This window comes from Acartia tonsa, chromosome 10 (assembly GCF_053477335.1).
Source record: "Acartia tonsa isolate MP-2025a chromosome 10, ASM5347733v1, whole genome shotgun sequence".
Lineage (NCBI taxonomy): Eukaryota > Metazoa > Arthropoda > Copepoda > Calanoida > Acartiidae > Acartia > Acartia tonsa.
In genome coordinates this window covers 32,439,947-32,460,775 of record NC_137269.1, presented here as the reverse complement: position 1 = coordinate 32,460,775, position 20,829 = coordinate 32,439,947, and the positions used below count along the sequence as shown (strand labels likewise).

At 31.7% G+C, this 20,829-nt stretch overlaps 2 protein-coding genes across 2 annotated transcripts in view; one reads left to right on the top strand and one right to left on the bottom strand.

Annotated features, from left to right (window-relative positions):
- Positions 1-14,086, top strand: part of aru (arouser) — a 93,426-nt gene extending 79,340 nt beyond the window's left edge. The window contains exons 9-16 of the mRNA XM_080174391.1: positions 1,925-2,125; positions 2,695-2,781; positions 6,194-6,273; positions 6,911-7,020; positions 7,468-7,573; positions 12,244-12,382; positions 12,816-12,922; positions 13,481-14,086. Of these exons, the coding sequence (XP_080030517.1) occupies positions 1,925-2,125; positions 2,695-2,781; positions 6,194-6,273; positions 6,911-7,020; positions 7,468-7,573; positions 12,244-12,382; positions 12,816-12,922; positions 13,481-13,637 (987 nt within the window). The 3' untranslated portion in view covers positions 13,638-14,086. The remainder of the gene's footprint in view (positions 1-1,924; positions 2,126-2,694; positions 2,782-6,193; positions 6,274-6,910; positions 7,021-7,467; positions 7,574-12,243; positions 12,383-12,815; positions 12,923-13,480) is intronic.
- Positions 14,087-15,522: 1,436 nt separating this feature from the next.
- LOC145329923 (progranulin-like) lies at positions 15,523-20,559 on the bottom strand. Its single transcript, XM_080174392.1, has 7 exons — positions 20,474-20,559; positions 19,886-19,993; positions 19,334-19,402; positions 17,918-18,024; positions 17,343-17,405; positions 16,849-16,892; positions 15,523-16,095 (listed from the first exon to the last, which is right to left on the bottom strand). Exons 1-7 carry the CDS (start codon positions 20,556-20,558, stop codon positions 16,023-16,025), a joined length of 549 nt encoding a protein of 182 aa, XP_080030518.1. The 5' UTR covers position 20,559; the 3' UTR covers positions 15,523-16,022.
- Between the last annotated feature and the right edge of the window lie 270 nt (positions 20,560-20,829).

Here is a 20,829-nt window from a genome sequence, read left to right as displayed (position 1 = left end):
TTAAATGTTTGTTTTTTTTGTCCAAGTCTCTACGATACCTATCTATGTTGCTTTCAAGTCTCTTTTCAAGTCACTACGATACTTAGCAATGTTGCGTTGAAGTCTACGAATATTTAAATATTTTTAGATTTTATTGTGATTTCTCTTGGGAGGGTGTTGGTATAAAATAGTCATTAACCTTCCTGGGACCTATGAGAAGCTACCCTGTTAAGGAGAACCTGATTGGTTCAGCGGTTAGCGAGATCCTTCAGTACACACAAACAGACAAATATTCTGTTACTTTATTATAAGAGTATTCAATTCAACTTCCCGACTGTAATCAATGGGATAAGGCTAGCAACTTTAATTTTTAATATTTTCCAGATCATAAAGTTTTCAAGGATATTATTTTTTTCCAGGCTCTGCGTTTAATTGCAACAGGATTCATGAGATATGGCATTTGAAGAAAAGAAAAAATACAAACACACAATTAATACTTTATTTGATACTAGCGGATACATTATTAGAGGCATCTAGGGGCACTTAAGGCAAGGGAGGTAGGAAAATCGAAACTCAACTTTTAATTTCAAGTTCAAATTTCAAAGTTTTAAGTTCAAAAAATGCCTAGGGGTTATTCATCGAGAGCGGGTGGAAGAGCCACTCCCTAAACAAATAGTAAACCTTCCCCCATTCAAAGTTTAAATGTAAAGAAGAACCATATCGGTGCAGTGGTATGAGAGATCCTTCGCTACACACAGATAAACAAAGAGATATTTAGTTACCTATATACATACTAACTGCTATGCCCCTAGATGGGGGGATTTATACCCTCCCCCAAAATAGTTATAAACCTTCTCAGGACCTATGAATAGCTACCCTGTAATGAAACAGAGAGAAAGACAGACATCCTGTTACTTTATTATAAGGATAGGACTCTTCCTCCCTGATATAATTGTTACCATTGCAAGCAATGCAAATGAAGGAAATTTTGTGGAAAAAATCATTACCAGGCCATAAATTTTAATTGCTATAAAAATATTGTTAATACTCAAGGAGGGAGGGGACAATGGAAAAAGTATATGGATCAACTGCAGTTCACGGTAAAATATTCCTGGTAACGAATATTTCTAAAAATCTATGAATTTAAAAGGCGGCTAGCTGCCAAACTGCTAAACGTACAGATCATACCCGTACACCATTTTAAGCGCCATAAGAAGGCCTACAAATAATCTGGAATAGCCAAGATCCAATGATGCAAAGGGAGAGCTTCACTGAAGAAAAAACACGTAAAATAGTTTTTTTTTCGCGCATTTTTCTGCACTGCGAGATAATTATGCATTATTGATTTATGGCTATTCCAGATTATTTGTAGGCCTTCTCATGCCGCTTAAAGCAGTGTGCGGGCATGATCTGGACGTTTAGCCGTTTGGCAGATAGCAGCCTTTAAAATTAATAGATTTTTGGAAATATTCATAACCAGGAATATTTTACCGTGAACTGCAGTTGATCCGAATATATTGCTGCCCTTTTTTACACGTTTACACAAAATATATACTAGGGTTGGTTTTGGGGGTTGAGATTAGTTGTACATTTTTTTTTTTTTTACTCAGGTCACCAAAATAATTGAATTTTAGGGAAGTAACTTCTTATTTGTTGGCTTCGAGTGGCCAAATGTCCGAACCAAATAGGAATTAATTATATTTTTTTAGTAGCGAAGCTACTCTAATTTTCATTGTGTCTGTCCGAGTGAGTCCGCCCATAACGCTATAAGAAAATGGAATTCTCGACTGCTATTCAAGACAGCTGAAATATTTATGATTTATTCTTCCTTTATGACCATATAATTCTTTAAATCACTTTGCCCGTGTATTATTTTGCATCGCTTCTTGCTTATGTTATCCTCCTTGTTATAATTAGACCCTAACTTTTTTCTTAATGATTTCAGGATCTTGGAGACGGGATGTTATCCGTGCGGGCCAAGCCACCCCCGGAACACGAATTTGTCGACATTTTCCAAAAGTTTAAGCTGAGCTTCAACCTGCTAGCCAAGTTGAAAGCGCACATCCACGAGCCGAACGCGCCTGAGCTGGTGCACTTCCTGTTCACGCCCCTGGCCCTTATTGTCGATGCCTCGCATGATTCACAGGAACGTGTCAAATGAAATAATTGATTTTAGATGGTTTAACTATCTTTTTTATCTCTTTTTTATCAATCTTTCTCTTTCTCTCCGTCTATCTATATCCTTTTCTCTTTTTTTATCCATCGTTCTCACTCAATCTCTATCTCTCTTTGTCTCTCTCTCTCTATAATTTTTCTTATAAACACAATTTCTTTCTTAAATTCTTTTTGTTTCTGTTGTATAGTACTAGTATTTACCTTTTCCACTTTTTTTCTTACTTTTTTAGGTACTATTTTTACCCTAATATAAATATTATTTCTAATATTTTTGATCTTTTAATTTTAGTAAGTCTCTCATTTGTTATTACTTGTTCTTTACTTCCAATATGGCTTCGCGAATCGTTTCTCATCCATACTGAAAAATCATGTATAGCTTTGTATTGAGGACAATTTTCCACGAATAATAAAAAATCATACACATGTCCAGTCCTTAGGCCTCTTGAGGCTAACAAAACTTGTATTAATCTTTCATTTTAATATCCGCGGAAATCTGTCGAAAACACGATTATTCAATTATTTCATTTTTGATGTGTTTAGTACGGCCCTAACCTTCCTGAGAAAGTTGTCTCCCCACTATTGACAAAACAAGCTGTAGATCTACTACTCAACTGTCTTACATCTAAGGTACATTCAATAGATTTATTTATATAGATGGCCAATCCGACATAATAATCCTTCAAAGTAAAGAATTCTAGCATAGTATGAAAGACGAAATATTTGACCAATATAATGTTCCCAAGAAAAGCTTTATCCTAAGAAATTTAACTATTTATGTGTACACTTTCTAAACAATAATGTGGTCGGATTTGAAATTATTATAAAAACTATTTTTGTATTGGTCCAACTAAGGAATTGATCATCTAGACTTTTAATATGTATTGAAAATTCAATGAAGACTTGCATCGTAAGTTCATGAAAGCTTAGAATCCCTGCAAAAATTTTTTAGCTAATTAAGAGTATGTTTTTTTGTCTTTCCGTTAGAATCCTGCTAAACGTCAAAGTTCTCCATTTTTAGGAAACCTTTGTATAGGTCTTGGGATGGTTTTGGCTATTTTATGCTCCACTTCCTCCTTCTTCCAAAACATTGCTCTAAGATTTAGGGGAACAGATACTAGTTAAATAATATAATGTAAGATTGTAGTTATAGGTTTCTTGTAAAAATTATCATTGTTGGACAGGACACTATGTGAAAGTCGACAAAGAAAATAAAAAAATAAAAATCATTGTCTTTTAAAATTCTATTTGACATAGGTATATAAGTTTCTATAAACAATATCAATAGCTTATTATTCTTTTAGTTCTAGGCTTTTGTTCTCATTTTTATAGAAAATTAGTAAGAAAATCTTTTTAAAGCATTTTTTTAAAAGACAATTAATGTTTGGAATTAAGTGAAATAAAGGAATTTTTATAATATCAAACTTTTTCAAGGCTAAGGTAAATGCGTTTTAATGATAGTGACTGATTGATTCCTGAAAAAAAAGAGTATTGAAGTTTCTATTAATATTTTGCTTAAACTTTGTTCATTTTTGAGGGTCTTGGTGTGTGTGTGTGTGTGTGTGTGTGTGTGTGGTAGTGTATTTACAGCATCCCCAAGTGACGAAGCTTGATTTCTTTCCTAAGTTTTTTTCGTCATTGCTTCCCGTAAACCTATTTGTCTTTGGCATAGGCAAGAAATAAGTAATACATGGATCATTTGAAATTGTAAGTTTCCCTCAAAGAGCCCGGCGAGCACATATAACACTCCTCTTTATTTTGAATGTAAATAAAAAAAAAGGGGTTATAGTTTTTTTTGCCAAACCCCCTAGGACTTTGCCTCTTCCTTTGGTTGCATAACCATGCGGGGCTTTCTTACCCAATATGACCCAACCTAACGACTTCCGAAAAACTTACCTGCCCCCCGCCTATTTTCAATGTTTTTTCAAAATAAGGGGGGCGGCGAGTTTTTTGCTTTACATTTCTGCAGTTAAGGTGAATTTTATAACAAATAAGTAATAAAAGTGTATAAGTTAACAATAAACATGGAAAATTACGTCTAATAACAGTGAAATGTAACTTTTAAATATCTAATCTATAATTAGTCTATGATTAATGTGAAAATAGTGAGCTTATTTCCCCGCAAAACATGTTATAAAATTGTGCTACAGACAGTTGGAGGGGTGGTTTCAAAATCTCCTTTTTCAATCTCAAAAATATTTTATAAAATTGCAGTTTTCTTCAAACACGTAAAGCTTTCCCTTCCTCTAAATGATTGGCCATTAAAACTTTGAAAGGGCAAAACAATAATTATGGAAACTAAAAGATTATACTTGAAATCAAATAAGATTCTGAGTGAAGTGACTATAAAATTACTTAAGAAGAAATACTAAACTTTGTTCCTGTTTTTAACTATTACTTAAGACTACTTCTTTTAAACGTTCATTTTAGGTAGTAGAAAAATAGGATAAAAATAGCCTAAAACAAGCACATGTGTAGTTTCTAAGCTTTTCTAAAATTTGAAACCCAATATTATTTTCCCGTTTTAAAGCTCTTATAGGCAGAAAATAGTCAATTGATATATATTCATAGTCTTTGTTATTCAAGGATCTTAAAGGATAAGACAATGAACGATAATTTGATATACATTGTACACTAGGATATATAAGTTGGAAGGAATTTTAATGTTAGGGGGAGATTTGAAAATTGCATCAAATTTTAAGGATTTTTTTTATAAAATTATAAAATTCGTTTTTTTGTATAATTCTTTATCTAAAAGCGGAAATACAATTTAAGTTAATTAATTTTGACATCTGTGATTGGTGGATTGAAAACTATCTTCGCTCTGATTGGAGAAGCTTAAGTGTCGTACATCATTCACCCAATTAGAGCGCAGGTAGTTTCTAATCCACCTATCCTATTGGTCAAAATTAATTAACTTAAATTGTATTTCCGCTTTTAGATAAAGAATTGTACAAAAAACTAATTTTATACAAAAAAAATCCTTGAAATTTGATGCAGTTTTCAAATCTCCCCCTAACATTAAATTCCTTCCAACTTATATATCCTTCAAGATTTAATGCAAGTACCCATTGACTTGTTGTTAAACCAATAAATGAAGACATTTTTTTATAAAATCTCGGTACCAGTGTAATTTACAGTGCAACGCGCTATCCCTCCATGCTTATTTTATATCTTTCTGATTTTTGGGGGGATTTTTTGTTGTTGTTTTGTTCGGACATATTTAGAGGAAGTTATGAAATAGGCGCATCATACTATTTCTCTATGGATAATAATTGGTGGTATATGTGGCTGAGGTCGCCAAGCTTTAATTCTATATTTCTTAAGGATTAACTAACAATTTTGATATTTATATAGTTTGTACAATGTAAAATTCTTCTTAATGTTTTGTTATGAATTGGTAGGTGTTGCTAAGGTCGCCATAATTTAATTCCAGATTTCAGCAGTAAATAATTCAATTTATATTTTATTATTCTTGGGTGTACACATACATAGAAAGAAAAAAAACAATAATAAATGAATTAAATGAGTATTATATACATTTATATATATAGTCAGATTTTATTGATATGGTTAATTTATAAAAAAATAATTCTTATCAAATGGCAGTTTCCTAAAAACTAGGAAGTATGCAGTAATGTGTATTACCACATTGTTTTCATACAGGCCATATGAGTAAGACAAAAAAATAGAAAAAAGATAATAAGCAATAGATAAAATCATATTGGAGAGGAAAGAATGATAATAGGAAGGATTACTTAGGGCATACAAGTCAAACACCATTATTAAATTTATAAATTCATTTTTTGCATAGTTTTACTAAAATGTTGATAATGATTGTCAAGTTTTTCTTATAGATATTTAATTCAAAATATATACAAAATAATGGCTAAGGTAGTCAATTTATAAACAGAGATTTGTTCGGCAATGAATTAATTGGTATGTTTTTTTTAAGTTGTTAATGTTTGAACTTCCATACAAAGGTTGTACAATAAAGAAGTTATCGTTATAAAAACAATATGAAATTATGATTACTTTTTAGGAGAGTGAATTATGGCATTCTTTGGGTGAGGCTTGGTATGTACCCAGGGAACATTGGAAGAGTCATGCACCCCCATACAGGTATTAAGACTCTATTCTTATAATTTATTTATTCAAAACCGATTAATATCCGCTGGATTAGAACCGGTTATCATCCACACGAAAAAAACTATGTCTAGCATTGTAATAATCCAGCTTTTTTTACGAATATAAAAATGTACAATTCTAAGATAAGTAAAGTTTTTATAACTGGTTTTTATCTTATAATTGTATATTTTATATCCGCGGAAAGCTGTTTATAATACGATGCGAGAAATAACTTTTTCTATCTATTTAATTTTATCTGCAAGTCTGTCTCTCCTTTTTTATGTATGGCTGTATGTCTATTATCTATCTATCTATCCATACATTTTTTATCTATCAATTTATCCAGAGATCTAAAAGGGATGAGACAATGGTCGTTATACTTATGTTCATCCCCAATGATGATACACAAATTTACCCCTTCTGTAGATTACAATTAGTGGGTGAAACGTTTAGACCCTCAACTTAATTAACCAACCAATCAAAATTCAAAAGTCCCCAAAGTTGTTTAGCAAAAAATAAGAAACGTTTTCATAAAACTTTAGGGACTAGTGTAATAAACCACTTCAATGTCCCCTCCTTCCCTTCATTTATCTATATTTATCTGTTTATCCATCTGTCTATGTTCGTTTAGCCCCATATTTATGGACGGATGGAGACCTAACCTCTCAGATGATTATGGCTCCCAAAATGGCCGACCTTTCAATGACGGAGATGATTCTACTTTGAACGAAGACGATGAAGGTAAACACGGACAAATAAATGCGCAGACTGACCGACAAACATGACTTTTATACTGCTACGCTTTTAAAATTTGAAAAGTCTTAGTTGATAGAAATAGGCGAACTCAGTTGGGGAGGGGGGGGAGGAGTGGGCGATTAGATGATATCCTCCCTAACCAAAAGGAGTCCCTAACCCTAATCATTCAGGGGGTAGCGGGGTGTGGGTACATAAAAATCTTGTATTAAGAGGGAGTTTACAATTTTCAGGAGTGTAAAAAATTTACCCCTCATTTTAATTTGTGTACATGCCGTGTAGCGGGTTTCTTTGTATTTTCACAGTATCGTTTCTCCTATTTCAAGCCGCTGCGGGGCAATCAATAACATTTTCCTAACCTATCAAAAACTTCTGTGAAAATATGACGAAACCCGCTACTTCGTTTTCTTTCCATGATACCATCCTTTTTTTTAGCTGCGCTTCGTGGCGGATATCACGGCGGGAACGTTGGTAAATTTGGATACTCTCCGGCACATCCCAACTACAACTCTGATTCAGATGGCAGGGGCACTCCGCTCAGGTAAAATATTCACCAAGAGCCCTGGGATAAATACCCCGTCCCCCCCCCCCCAAACCCCCAAAAAACTGTAAAACCCAGCTAATACCAACAAATTAATTCGGAAAAATCACGAAACCTATACGTGTTGTTCAGCTGTCGTTGGGGGGCAACACATCGTATAATTGACGACCTCTCTATTTGTCCCCCAATTATTATTTTATATTTATTTCGCTTGTTGGTTATACCTTATACCTGTGTAAAACCCTTCATTTACCCCCCTCAAAATCTTTATTTCTCTCAAAACTTTGAAATCCCCCATTGTTCCCCCTTCAAATAAAAAGCTTGGACGTTCTTGGTGTTGACACCACTCTCTCGCACGCCCATGCTTTAACATATACTCTGTATTTGCTACGAACGGCCCTGAAAGTAATGAAAAATTACGTTTGTCACGTTTCTTCTAATTTTAAAAAATCATGTTTTAATAACTACAAAAAAAATATTTGCTTTATTGACTTTATTTTTTCTCAATATTGCTTTGATAAATTAAACTATCCTTTTATGTAAAATTATCTAAAGTTTGGTGCATAATTTTAATCAACTTCTTATAATTTAAGTATAAGAAATTATATTGCAGAGTTTAATCCTTTTAAAAAATTTCGGAATGTTTTAAATGTAAGTTAAGGATTCAAACATTTAAGCTACTAATGTAGTCTACAGAAGGGGTTATTTTGTGTGCCATCATTGGGGACGTACATTAATTTAGCGGAGATTGTCTTATTTCTTTAGATCCCTGGATTCATTTTAAAGAAAAAAATAAAGAAATTGTTTAATTTAATTTGATAATTTTAAGAATTGGCCAGAGCAAATAAATCATTTAAGTATTTATAATAATTTGACTAACATATAATTATGATACTTCATTCATAAATCAAATTTACAAGCCATGTAATTTTAGTAAGAGTAAGATCTTTCTTTATTTTTTAGCTTCTTTGCAAAAATTGTTATTAATTGATTTATGTTCTTTAGTATTTAAAATCGAAGCTCTTCTATAATTAATGTCGGTCCGTCCGTCCGTCCATACGGATAGCTCTTTTATTTAATTAAGACAATTTAGAATTGCCCTTTCGATTTTTAACTTTGCATGTTGAGTTGATTCTCAAAACAGTTTGGTACAATTTAGAAAGCTTAGCAACTCTATAATCAGAGAGTTACTAGAAAGTCCCTTTAAAACATGTGTGTTTTTTAACCTTTTTGACAACAATTTTATAATTTTTGGAGTACTGATTCCTATTACAACAAGGTACAATGTTATAAGCGAAGCCCAATATCCCCCACCTCCCTGATATATACTGTATGTTGTATTATATACTAGCGGCTACGCCCCTGAGGCCTCTAGGGGCACTTGAGGAGGAGAGAGTCGAATTTAATAATTCAATTTCTTATTTTAGATTTTAAAAGAAAAAGTAAAACTATTTTTTTGGGGGGGGGAGGATTTTTCCTTTTTTTGTGGGGTTGGGGGTGTCCACCCCGCAAGAAAATAGTTATAAACCTTCCCGGGACCTATGAGAAGCTACCTTGTTAATGAGAACCCGCTCGGTTCAGCGGTTAGCGAGATCCTTCGGTACAAACACACAGACACACAAATAGACATCATGTTACTTTATTATAAGGATAATGTGTACGTATGGATGATTCATTTTAAACAACAATGTTCCGTCAAAATAACAATAGAGTTTTTTTTTCGCCAAGAGCATTTTTTGAAGCATGCTATATGTTGTAGTTGCCATGCATTACGGATTGGTTCTAAAGCTAAAAAAAGTCTGTTTTTCTACAGAAGCTAAACTACTTCATAAATGTTCATGGACGTATGTCCAACGAACCTATGCTCTCTATAAGTAAAAAAGTTATGAAAAATTTATTGTATAATGATTGTTTTTTGAAGTTAAAAGTAATACAATGAAAATTGTGGGACCTTTATATTATTAAAAATCTAATCTTAAAATCAAATTCTTGAAAAATTTTTTGGATATGTATGTCCAAAGAATTAACTTAAAACTAGTTTAATTAATTAATTAATTTAAAATTATTTTAAACTAAAATGGATTTTTAAAATCTACCATATTGTTTTGATTGCATTTTATAGCAAACTTAACTATCCTATTATTTTATGAATTTGTATGCTTGTATAGAGTATACTTCTCTTTATTATGTTATCCTTTCTCCAATAAATATAGTACATCTAGATGCTTACTCAGTAAATTGGACAAATGCAGGAACATTCCAACCATATTATGGGTTGCAATTTATAAGGATAAAACTTGTTTTCGGAAAATTTCAAAATTTCGTATTGTATGAAAAAACATAAACAAATATTGTCTGCTAGAAATTTCTTTTCAAATTGGACGTAAAGTTTTGTTTGACGGTCCATCTAAGGTTATAAATCTATTCTTCCTTCTTTTCTTTTATACTTCCGCTTAGCTGATGGACCTAATAATCAAGTGGATTTGACATTTAGATTTTCTCGAGTATGAAAACAAAAAAAACTTTTCTGTTGATTGGTTTAACAGACTGCAATGACATTTAGGACAGTTATGATATCTAGTTGCGCCTGTTTACGGGCAAATGCATTCTCCCTACTCTTACTATTAATGTTATGACAATGAAACAGTAGTTCCAATTTTAACTGCATAATAAAATATTTAAATGTTATGTCCAGATATTTTACATTTGTTGAAATGAAATAGCACACGCCAAAGTAATTGTAAAATAAATATATGTTGTATTTTACAAAATATAAATTATAGATTTTACTGTCTTTTTTCTCATCAAATGATAACAATAAACTATTTAAATTTAGAGGGAGGAATTATTGTTTTTTTTCCTCGCGGTTATAACTAAGAGGATGGTGACCTTCACCCTCCACAAATTACCTATAACAAGCCATGTACCAATGTTACGCTTCCCAGAAAATCTTGTTCTTTAGTCCGTATAATATAAGTTTCGTCTCTTAATCGCAATATGACTTACAAGTATGAGCTACGCCCATAGATACCTCTAGGGGCACTTGAGGATTGGGGGAGTTTTTCTTATTTAAACTTAAACAGCATAACATTAACTTTTCAAATGCTGTAGTGGTCGCTATAAACTATTGCAAATGCATTTAAACATAAAGTTTGAAGTTTAAGTAGAAAAATCTTTCATACACAAATACAATAGGAAATTAAGTTGTTTAAAGTAGTACGGTTAATGAAACAAATTTTGTTCTCTTGCAAACAAAGTATCAGTGCTTTCCATCCCCCTTTACCTATTTTTTTGGTAATAGATTAAAATCAAGGGGGGGGGGGGGTACCCAAACAGTACAGCTGACTTTTTTAAAGATTATTAATAGAAAATATTACCATTGGTTAATTATTATGTCATTTAGTAGTCATAGCTGATATATTCTCAATATATTGTTATTCTAATGGATTCTAAGTAGTCTAACATGTTTACACCTTAAAATTAGGTTGATGAAAATTAATATTAATGTTATATATTAAGAGAAAAGATTTGATATTTTTCTCCCAACTTTAAAATATATTATACAATGTCCTATTAATGTAAACAAAACAAACGAGTGATTTTTAAACGTCAAATTCTAAAAGGATTTTGTATTTTTTGTTTAAACAAGCATAATACACAGAGAGGGTGAGGGGACAACGGGCTTTATATTACACTGGTCCCCAAAGTTTCACAATAACGTTTTCTTAATCGTTAGCTTATTAACTTTGGGGACTTTTACTTAATTTGATTGGTCGGTTTATAAGGTTGAGTGTTCAAACTTTCCAACCTCTAATTTTAATCTACAGAAGGGGTAATTTTGTGTGTCATCAATTTATCGTCCACTGTCTTATCCTTTTAGATCCCTTATAATATACCTTGTTTTATACGTCACTAGTAAAATGTAGGTTTTTAGCCAAAAAGAGGAATACTCTGGAAATTCGACCTGAAATAATTTATTTATACCTACAAGAGAGCCCCACGTCTTTATTTAAATCATAAGCGCATAGCCTAATTTTTTAAATATTTTAATATTTTATACCTGATAAAATCCTCTATTTTCCAAAAATCTAACATCATTTCAACAAGTTTTATTCATTTATTTTATATGAAGTTCTTTTAAATCCACAACAATATTTGTTTTTTTGTATAGAAACACATTTAGTTAACTAAGATGGCATTCAAAATTTAAAATAAATTTCAAAGTATATACCTAAGATTTCAAAAAAAAATATTATAGCAATTCAGATTCTCATACTGGAATAGGTCACTAGGACGAATGAACATTAACACTTTAGAATAATCATAATATACCTATGTAAATATTTTAAATGTCAAAACAAAATTGGAGTAAATTGTTGAAAAACTGAGTACGGACATTCTGGTAACGAATATTTAAGGGGGGGGGGCAGGGGGGGAGTATTAATATGTTGGGGGTCATATACCACAAAGCCCCTTTGTGTACAAGAGGGGTGTATACTGTATAAGTAACAATGGTATGGGGTTTAATTGTACAATCTACATTCTATTTACACCCCACTTTTTGTCGCAGAAGGGTGTCCTAAACTTTCTTCTCTGATTGACAACCTCTGATAATAAGCCTTTATCTCCTTTCACCCCAATAAAACAATGAATTATATGTGTTTGTTTAGATCTCGTGTGATTGAGCGGCCCGACTCTGGATCTGACATGGACCTGCGGGGCCCCCACCCCCATGGACCCCACGGAGGGGGCAGCCATGAAGAAGCCATGTTTGAGAGACAACAGAGAAATTTCTATATGGACCTCAGGGTTAGTGGTTATTGTTATAAAAACGAAGCTTTTCTATAGTTAGGTTCTTTACGTTAAAACATTAGAATATTAGAACTTTGGATATAGTTAGATTACTGAATATTTAGACAGAAGAAAAATGCTGATCGATGCGTAATTAAAAATGCTTTAGTATGTATAACTTTTGTGTAGTATTCATTATAAAAATGATAATGGCTTCGTTCCTAGTCCTTGCTTAAAATCACAACGGGACCAGTAGTAATCATCTCTAAAAAGCACAATCTAATAAATTTTAAATCATAAATATATGTAAATTGAAGTCAGTAGGTATATTTCCTGAAAAGCCCACTAATCAGAAAAGGAAATATCTGTATACGGACAGATGGACAGACATATATGTTATGCTTTATATCTTAAATAGAGGTGAAAATTAATATAAATTTTGTCGTTACAGGAACAAGGACGCAAAATTGTGGAGGTAACATATCCCAGAGCTGCAAACAATGACAAGGAGCTCACTGTGGCCAGGGGAGAGTTTCTAGAGGTTATTGACGATTCCAGGTATAATTGTTATTTTTAACTGCTCTCGGTTAATGAATATAGGATACATGGATGTTGAGAGAGATTCTCGCATACCCTGATAAAATGTTTCTCCCAGCTTGCTAATAGAACGATACCCTTTATCCTACCCGTTATGACTTTACCCCATCATCTTCCCTGACCAATGAGGAAAGTGTTGACCAATATCTGTGGACTAAATTAGCGACCTGAAATTGACTGAAAAATTAACCTTACACGATATTCTATATCAATTCTTTGGTTTTGATCCTTGTTTTTATCAAAGTTACTGTTGACATTCAAACAATGATATGCCAATAATAATAGCAAAGCTTCATGCTGATCATAATGTTAGCTAAATAATTATCACTGAGGCTTTCTGATATTATGCCAGTGATGACCACCTTTATCAAAAATCTTCAACCATAATAGTCGTAAGTCATCAAAATATTAAAGCAAAAAGCTTCATCAATATGGGGGACTTTCCCCGCGTGGATATTCTAACCTTTACGTTGCGTTAGCCTAGCCTAACCTAAAATTAACATTAATGTATGATTTTAGAAAATGGTGGAAAACCCGGAACAGCCATGGGGAGGTTGGTCACGTGCCCCACACAATAGTGACCCCAGCACAAGATATACAACAAATTTCCCCCAAACCCGCGGATTGGATCCAAAAGGAACGACGCGGCAAGAAGGGAGAGTTTAGATACTTTTAGAGATTACTTTTTTTTTAAGTCCAAAAAATGTAAAAGGAAACCTTACAAGATACTATAATTTCATTATAAATTTATCATTGTAGTTTAAAGATTTAATCATAAGTTTTTAAAGTGATTTAGTCAAAGTAAAAAGTAAAGTTCAACAAAAACAACTAATACAGCACCAAATGTCTCTTTTTTATCATCGCTGTTGTTACACTTTTGTGGAAACAATGTAAAATATTAATTTTTTATTAACATTTCCAAAAAAAATGGTAAAATGGGGTGATTTAAATTTAAATTTACCCTTAAATTAAACAACGTAAGATCTGTAAGGCTTCACTATGACTAAACGACTTTAAAAGCTCCCTATTAGTCAAATAGGATATTTCGCTCAAATTAAGCATTCCTCAAAAATATTCATTATCACTCATTATTATAATATCTTTAAAATTTGAAATTAAATTTTTTTAAAAATAACTTTTGTATGTTAGCATCTTATATAAAAAAAAATATCTACTGCAGATCACGGTAAAATATTGCTGGTAAGTAATATTTCCAAAAATCTATGAATTTTAAAGGCTGCTAGCTGCCAAGCGGCTGAACGTACAGATCATGCCCGCACAATGTTTTAAGCGGCACAAGAAGGCCTACAAATAATCTGGAATAGCCATAAATCAATAATGCATAATTATCTCCTAGTGCAGAGAAATGCGCGAAAAAGACCTATTTTACGCGTTTTTTCTTCAGTGAAGCTTGCCCTGTGAATAATTGGATCTTGGCTATTCCAGATTATTTGTAGGCCTTCTTATACCGCTTAAAATGGTGTGCGGGTATGATCTGTACGTTCAGCCGTTTGACAGCTAGCAGCCTTTAAAATTCATAGATTTTTGGAAACATTGCTTATCAGCAATATTTTACCGTGAACTGCAGTAGATCAAAAAAAACTAATGTTAATTTCTCTTAATTATTATTTCACGTGGCAATTTCTAACAATTTTAAAGTAAATACTGTAGAATATTTTATATTTCTTACCTGATTTTTTTTAATAAAAAACTAAAGCATTAATATTGTTGGCCTTAAGAACTCGAAGGCCAAATTAAAAACAAAAAATGGATTAATCCTATGTTTTTATTATATTTTTTATTAAAAATTCTATAAATCCTTAGTTTTTCACAATGGTATAGAAACCGGTTGTAATCCAGTGGAATTCGAGCCTTAATGAAAAACTTAGTTGATTTTAAACCATAGTATTAGAACTTTTAAATTATTGTATTATTGACATTATCAAAGCCTTTAACTTTTATTAATTTGTTTTATTTTTTCTATATAATATACCTAATAAAATCTGTACATAAAAAATATATTAATGTAATACATTTAAAAGGTTGCTTTGTATTATAATTATTTGTACAGTATGTTTTATTGAAATTCTTGTTAAATTCATATTTTTATTTTATTCTAATTTGGTTGCCATACCCGATTTTTTACGATAGGATTTTTAAAAAAATTTGTATGTTATTTTTTTATATTGATATACTTATAAATTACTTGTTTTTACAGTATAATGAAATATTATTGAAAATATAGAAATTTCACAATTGTTAATTCTATTTCTACATTAAAATTGGCTTTTTTTGTTAAAATGTTATATTTTTTTGTTGAATCATGAGATAATTTTAACATGTAATATTTTAGTAGACCTTAACATAACATGTACTAAAATTTGAGAGCCTAATTAAATCAAATTTGTATTATAAATTTGTTTAGTCATTTTTAAAATTTGTTGAAGTAGGAAGAAAATTATTTTGTATACTTATTAAACGTCTCTAAAATTATTTTAACATTTTTTTTTGGTTTAGATATCACATAAAATCTATCATAGAATAAAAAATAAAACATAACATTTATTGTGATGTGAAAATTAGATTTTATTCAAATTTGTTTAACATTTTTAAAATTCTTATAAATATTACAAATAAAATCATTGATTATTATTGATTTTGTTTCATTACCAGTGGCTTTGCCCCAAGCCTACAGAGGCTTTGTATTCGAAAAGAAAGGGAGAAAAAAAAACAAATCCATATCGGGAGCTATATGAAGCTCTAAAATACAGAACTCAATTGTGAAAGCGGTTAGCGAGATCTTAGAGACAAACAAAATACCTTCATTTTGGCAAAAAGATTACAATTTTATAAGAAATAAGCAAAACATTAGTTGAGAACGTTTACAAAAGGACAGGCAATAAAACAACTATTATGAAAAAATAATGCTTCCCTGGAAAGTGAAACCAATTTGTATCACTATTTTCCTACATTTTTAGCTTTATACAAAATAAAACCTTACTACTTTTGTGAGAGAAATTTAAATTTACATACAATAAAGTTTGTTTATAAGATATTAAAATTATTTGATTCCGATACATTGTCCAGTTTTTTCATGACAAATAGAGCCCTCAGGACAACAATGCTGTCCGTCCCTGAAAAGAATAGTTATTTCTCGCATCGTATTATAAACGGCATTCCGCGGATATAGAAAGTACAATTATGAGATTAAAACTAGTTTTTTTAGCCCCAAGGTGCCGAAGGCGCCGGCTAAAAAAACTGGTTTTAATCTTATGATTGTACATTTCTATATTCGTAGAAAGCTGGATAAAATACGATGCTAGACATAGTTTTTTCGTATGGCTGAGAACCGGTTCCTATCCACCGGATTCGAATGAATACGAGAAAGTCAATTAAAACTTTTCTAGTAGCGCAGCTACTCAATAATTGTTTGTGTCTGTCTAACTATCTTCTAACTAATACAAAACTGTAAATTATTTTTTGTTTATGTCTTCTGCAATGACCTACACAATAGGTGAAAGACTTTTTGATTTTAATTCTAAATTTTATTTTCTTTACTTTTTAAATGATACTAGCCTATGCGCCCCTAGCATCTTGGGGCTCTCTATTCGAAGGGAAATAGAAGGGTATAAGAATAGCTTAAAACTGTACCCAGACTTATTTTTAAAAATTAAATAGCCTTAAACCATCCTAGGGCCTATACAAAGCTTCCCTTAAAAGGAGAACCATATCGAATCAGTAGTTAGCAAGATCCGTCGCTACAAACAAAAAAGCTTAGTACTTTATATTATAGGAAAGGAAAAGAAAGTTTTTTTTATCTATGTTATTGTTTATATAAAGAAAAGACAACAACAAACTTATTTTTTTAAAAACATTAAGCAGCTTACTTGCAGCAGACAGCTTTAGGTCCAAGTGGGCAGCAACCCCATCCCTAAAAAAATCAAATTAATGGACATTGTTTTTTATACTATTTGTTAAATGATATCAAGTGAAACTTATTCTAATTGCACTTGTTGCTTGTTCACAGGAGTTGGTAGGACAATGGGCAATATATTTTACTAGCACACAAATTTTACACACACGTCACTCATTCGCTGTCTTAAACTTGAAGGATAATTAAATTTCTTGATTAAACAATGGGCAATAAATTGATTTGCACCCACAATTATAACGAAGAAAATTATCCCTTTTGTAAATTAAAATAATTGTTAGAAAAGATTTTACAATGCTAGTTTTCACTACCAAAGTAAGAATTGATAAGTTGTCCCTACATAGAGGCTATAAAGAAAATGTGTTAAAAAAATTTGAGCTCTAAAATATTTAGCAGTTAGATGTCCTCTACCTTCCTGGTTAAATCTAGTTATAAACAAAATGTGTGTACCTGAGATTTTAATGGACAACATGTTTCTAACAATTCACAGCTGAAATCTTTATCTGGACAGACCTAGTAGTTTTCATTAATATAGAAATTATAATATTTGTTAGTTTTTGTCAATTATAGTGTTTTAATTATTTTTGAAACGCAAAACATGTTATGTAGAGTTTAACTTCCACACTTTTGAAGAAATTTCGGTATTATCCTCTTAGAAATTTTTTTTTTAATATTTTAAAATTTGAGTACCCCCCCTTCCCGACAGCGAACTATGAACTCTGGCCGCAGCGCTCGGCTCCCTAGCCTGCCTAGCCGCAGCGCTCGGCTCCCTTGCCTGCCTAGCCGCAGCGCTCGGCCCCCTTGCCTGCCTAGCCGCAGCGCTCAGCTCCCTAGCCTAAAACCTAACCTAACCTAAAATAGTTGTTCGTCGGTAGTCGGGGGGGGGGGAGCAACCTTTTTGTATCTGGACGTTAGAGGTTCTAAAAAAAAGGTAAAATTCTTCTTTTAATGTTTAATATCATACTTTCAATAACAAGTTAAAATCTAACTGATAACTAAAAACGTATTTTAGACAATCCAATTACCTTTCTATTCTTGAATACTTTACTAAAGTCCGAATGCTCAATATCATTTGTAGATTTTATGTTTTTTGTTTCTAATTTTGTCAATGTTTTCTTGCTCTCATATCTATCTGAAAAAAAATATCACTGTTAGGCCCAGGGATAAGGGATGGGAAACGTAGGAAAATATTATTTCAAGCCTAGGCCTAATAAACCAGTTTTGGGATGACGCAGTGGTTCGTCCTAAACGCTAATAAAAAAGCTGTGTGTGTGTGTGTGTAGATAAAGTATAGAATCAAATTCAGGTAGCTAGTTTAAAGTAAAAAACATAACTTTTTATAAACCTATATATTAATGGCTTTTGTTAAAATGAAGTTTTTTCTCTCCCAAAATTTTTTATCTTTTACTTTGGTAATTTGAACTGTCAGAAAGCTATCGTTGGGTTTCCGTCAAACAGATTTTAGTTTGTATTATTTGCATTTTTATTAATGAGTAAAAATTTTATTTGAAAATTTCATTGCTAATTAAAATTCAAAATAATTAAATAAATATGCACTTGGGTAACATTCTATCAAGTTCTTTGGATACTATAATGTAATGATATATCTGTACTGTGTTGTATTGTACAAAAATTAGGGTTAAGGTGTTGTATCAATTCCGTACTAAATTTTTAAAATTCAAAATACAACATCTAATTTATAAACTACCAAATGAAAATTCGTAGCTACCTTCTTTCCAAATAAATAATCCCGTTATTTTTGTTTTTTCTATATGGCCCTTTTTTAATGTTTAACTCTAAGCAGATTTAATAATTAAACTAATGTGATCTAACACCATTTATATTTATTTTTTCGTAGCAGACGAAATTATTATTTTTTCTAGAATTGTCTGCTTCTAAAATTTCCGCCATCTGTGATTTGGGCTTGTTTTGGCACCAATTGGCGCCAATTGGTGATTGGTTGATACAAAACAAGCCCAAATCACAGAACACTATTGGTTTAGAGCGGTAGCCAATATGAGCCGTCCGCCAGTAAGGTCATTAAATTAGGCAAATGGTAAAAGTTGCATGATCCCTTTCAAAACCAGGCCGAGACCTAATTTATGGCCAGGGTTCCTATCCCTTATCCCTGGTTAGGCCGAATTTAGGATAGTATTCCTTATATAAAAGTAACAGGATTTCTGTGTGTTATGGTTCTCCTGTACAATGTAACTTCACCAATGACCAATATATAGCTTTTCTATAATGAAGAGTTTGATTAGTACTGAGGTTAGCTAGATCTTGAAGGGCAGACAAAAAAAAACCTTGCTTGTTTATATTAAAGGATAGTTGTATACAACAGTGGCGTGAAAGGGGAAGCATTGTGGAGTTGGAAAAAGGGAAAGGCACCCCCCTTCTGCACGTATATGCATACAAAAGTTAAAATATTACATAAAAGATACCTAGTTTAGTTAATAAAAGTTTGTAAGTAGAGCCTAAGCATCTTCCTGCTTTTGTGTCACACTCCAAACCTAAAGAAAACACAAAACTTCAATTACAAAGACGACATTTAGAATATATTTGCGCGCCAAAAAAAAAGATTGATATTTATTTTCATTTTCATCATCTACATATTTTAGGTTTTATCATATTTTTAGATGTGTAGCAACTTCTATAAGTATCCTCTTCCCTCATTAACTTACTCACTGACCCACTGCTTCCAATAGAATAGTTAGATTTACTGCACTCCACAGTAAAATGTTCCAAAATTTTAAAGGCTGCTAGCTGCCAAACGGCTGATAGTAAATCGTTACCAGGAACATTCTACCGTAAACTGCACTTGACCCATATAGTTTATTCCGTTTAATAAATGATTATGTAACTACCAAAACTCCTTTTACATATTCTTTTGCTCATGGTGAAACAAATATTTGTTCAAACGATTGAGAATTTACTGTAGTGGGCTTATATTGCTGCATTACTAATGGCTTTAATTATCCTTGTTGTATATTGACCTTGTGGACAGCAGTGTAATCTATCCCGACAGCAGACAGCATTTGGATATGGACAGCATCCCCATCCTTCTCCTTCTGGCAGGGGACAACAGGTCTCACTATCTAAACCTGGACAGGTACAATAATATATTGTAAAGGATAATTGATTTTTGGGCTGTTTAAATAGTGCCATAATTTTTTTTTCAATTTTAATCATTGCTATATTTTAATGTATTGGCGACGACAAACCCTAGAGGCCTTATTTTTCTAGGTGCGCCCTTTCTTGAATGCGTAGAGGTATCCTTCCCTAAAATAGATAACAAAAAAATTTTATAGATAGATCTGTAAGTCCTTAATATAATGTTGATACCTAAGACGAATAGACACAATGTTTCTAACAAAGCATCACTATATCAAGTCTACACATGTAGGTACGTTTATATTAAGCATCAAGTAATAAAGCAATTTTAGAACACATCCAATTTTTTTGACAAAAGATTCAGACTTAACGTTAATTTATCGAGATATCTTATAATAAAGCTTTGCTTTTATTGATGCTTTTGTCCTGGTTTGATTAAATTAATATTTTTAATAATTGTATAAACTTACATTTAAAGCTAGTATCTGGACAATCTTTGGAGTTGCTTTTATGAACTAGGATTGTTAGTAAACTTGCTATTAATATACTTTTCATTTTATCTGAAAGGTATCATAATATTAAATTTATATAAGCTAAGATTGCCATAATTTCAATTGACTAATTATCATCATCATAAAACAAATAAAAAATTAGATGTATAATGTATATTTTAATATAGTTATCAGAAAATTGTTACAGCCCTAAAGATGTTCTAATCCTGCTGGAAATTATCCGGCCATATAAATTAACCTTGTCTAACCCTAAAAAAAAGGTTTTTGAGATATTTTAGTTTTTTCTTTCTCTAAGAATTTTTTACGACTATGAA

Coding starts and splice junctions, on each gene's coding strand:
- LOC145329923 (XM_080174392.1), bottom strand. CDS start 20,558: ATGAAAAGTATATTAATAGCAAGTTTACTAACAATCCTAGTTCATAAA. Junction 17,406..17,917: donor AAGTATTCAAGAATAGAAAG/GTAATTGGATTG, acceptor GAAAACTACTAG/GTCTGTCCAGATAAAGATTT. Junction 16,096..16,848: donor CCTAAAGCTGTCTGCTGCAA/GTAAGCTGCTTA, acceptor TATTCTTTTCAG/GGACGGACAGCATTGTTGTC.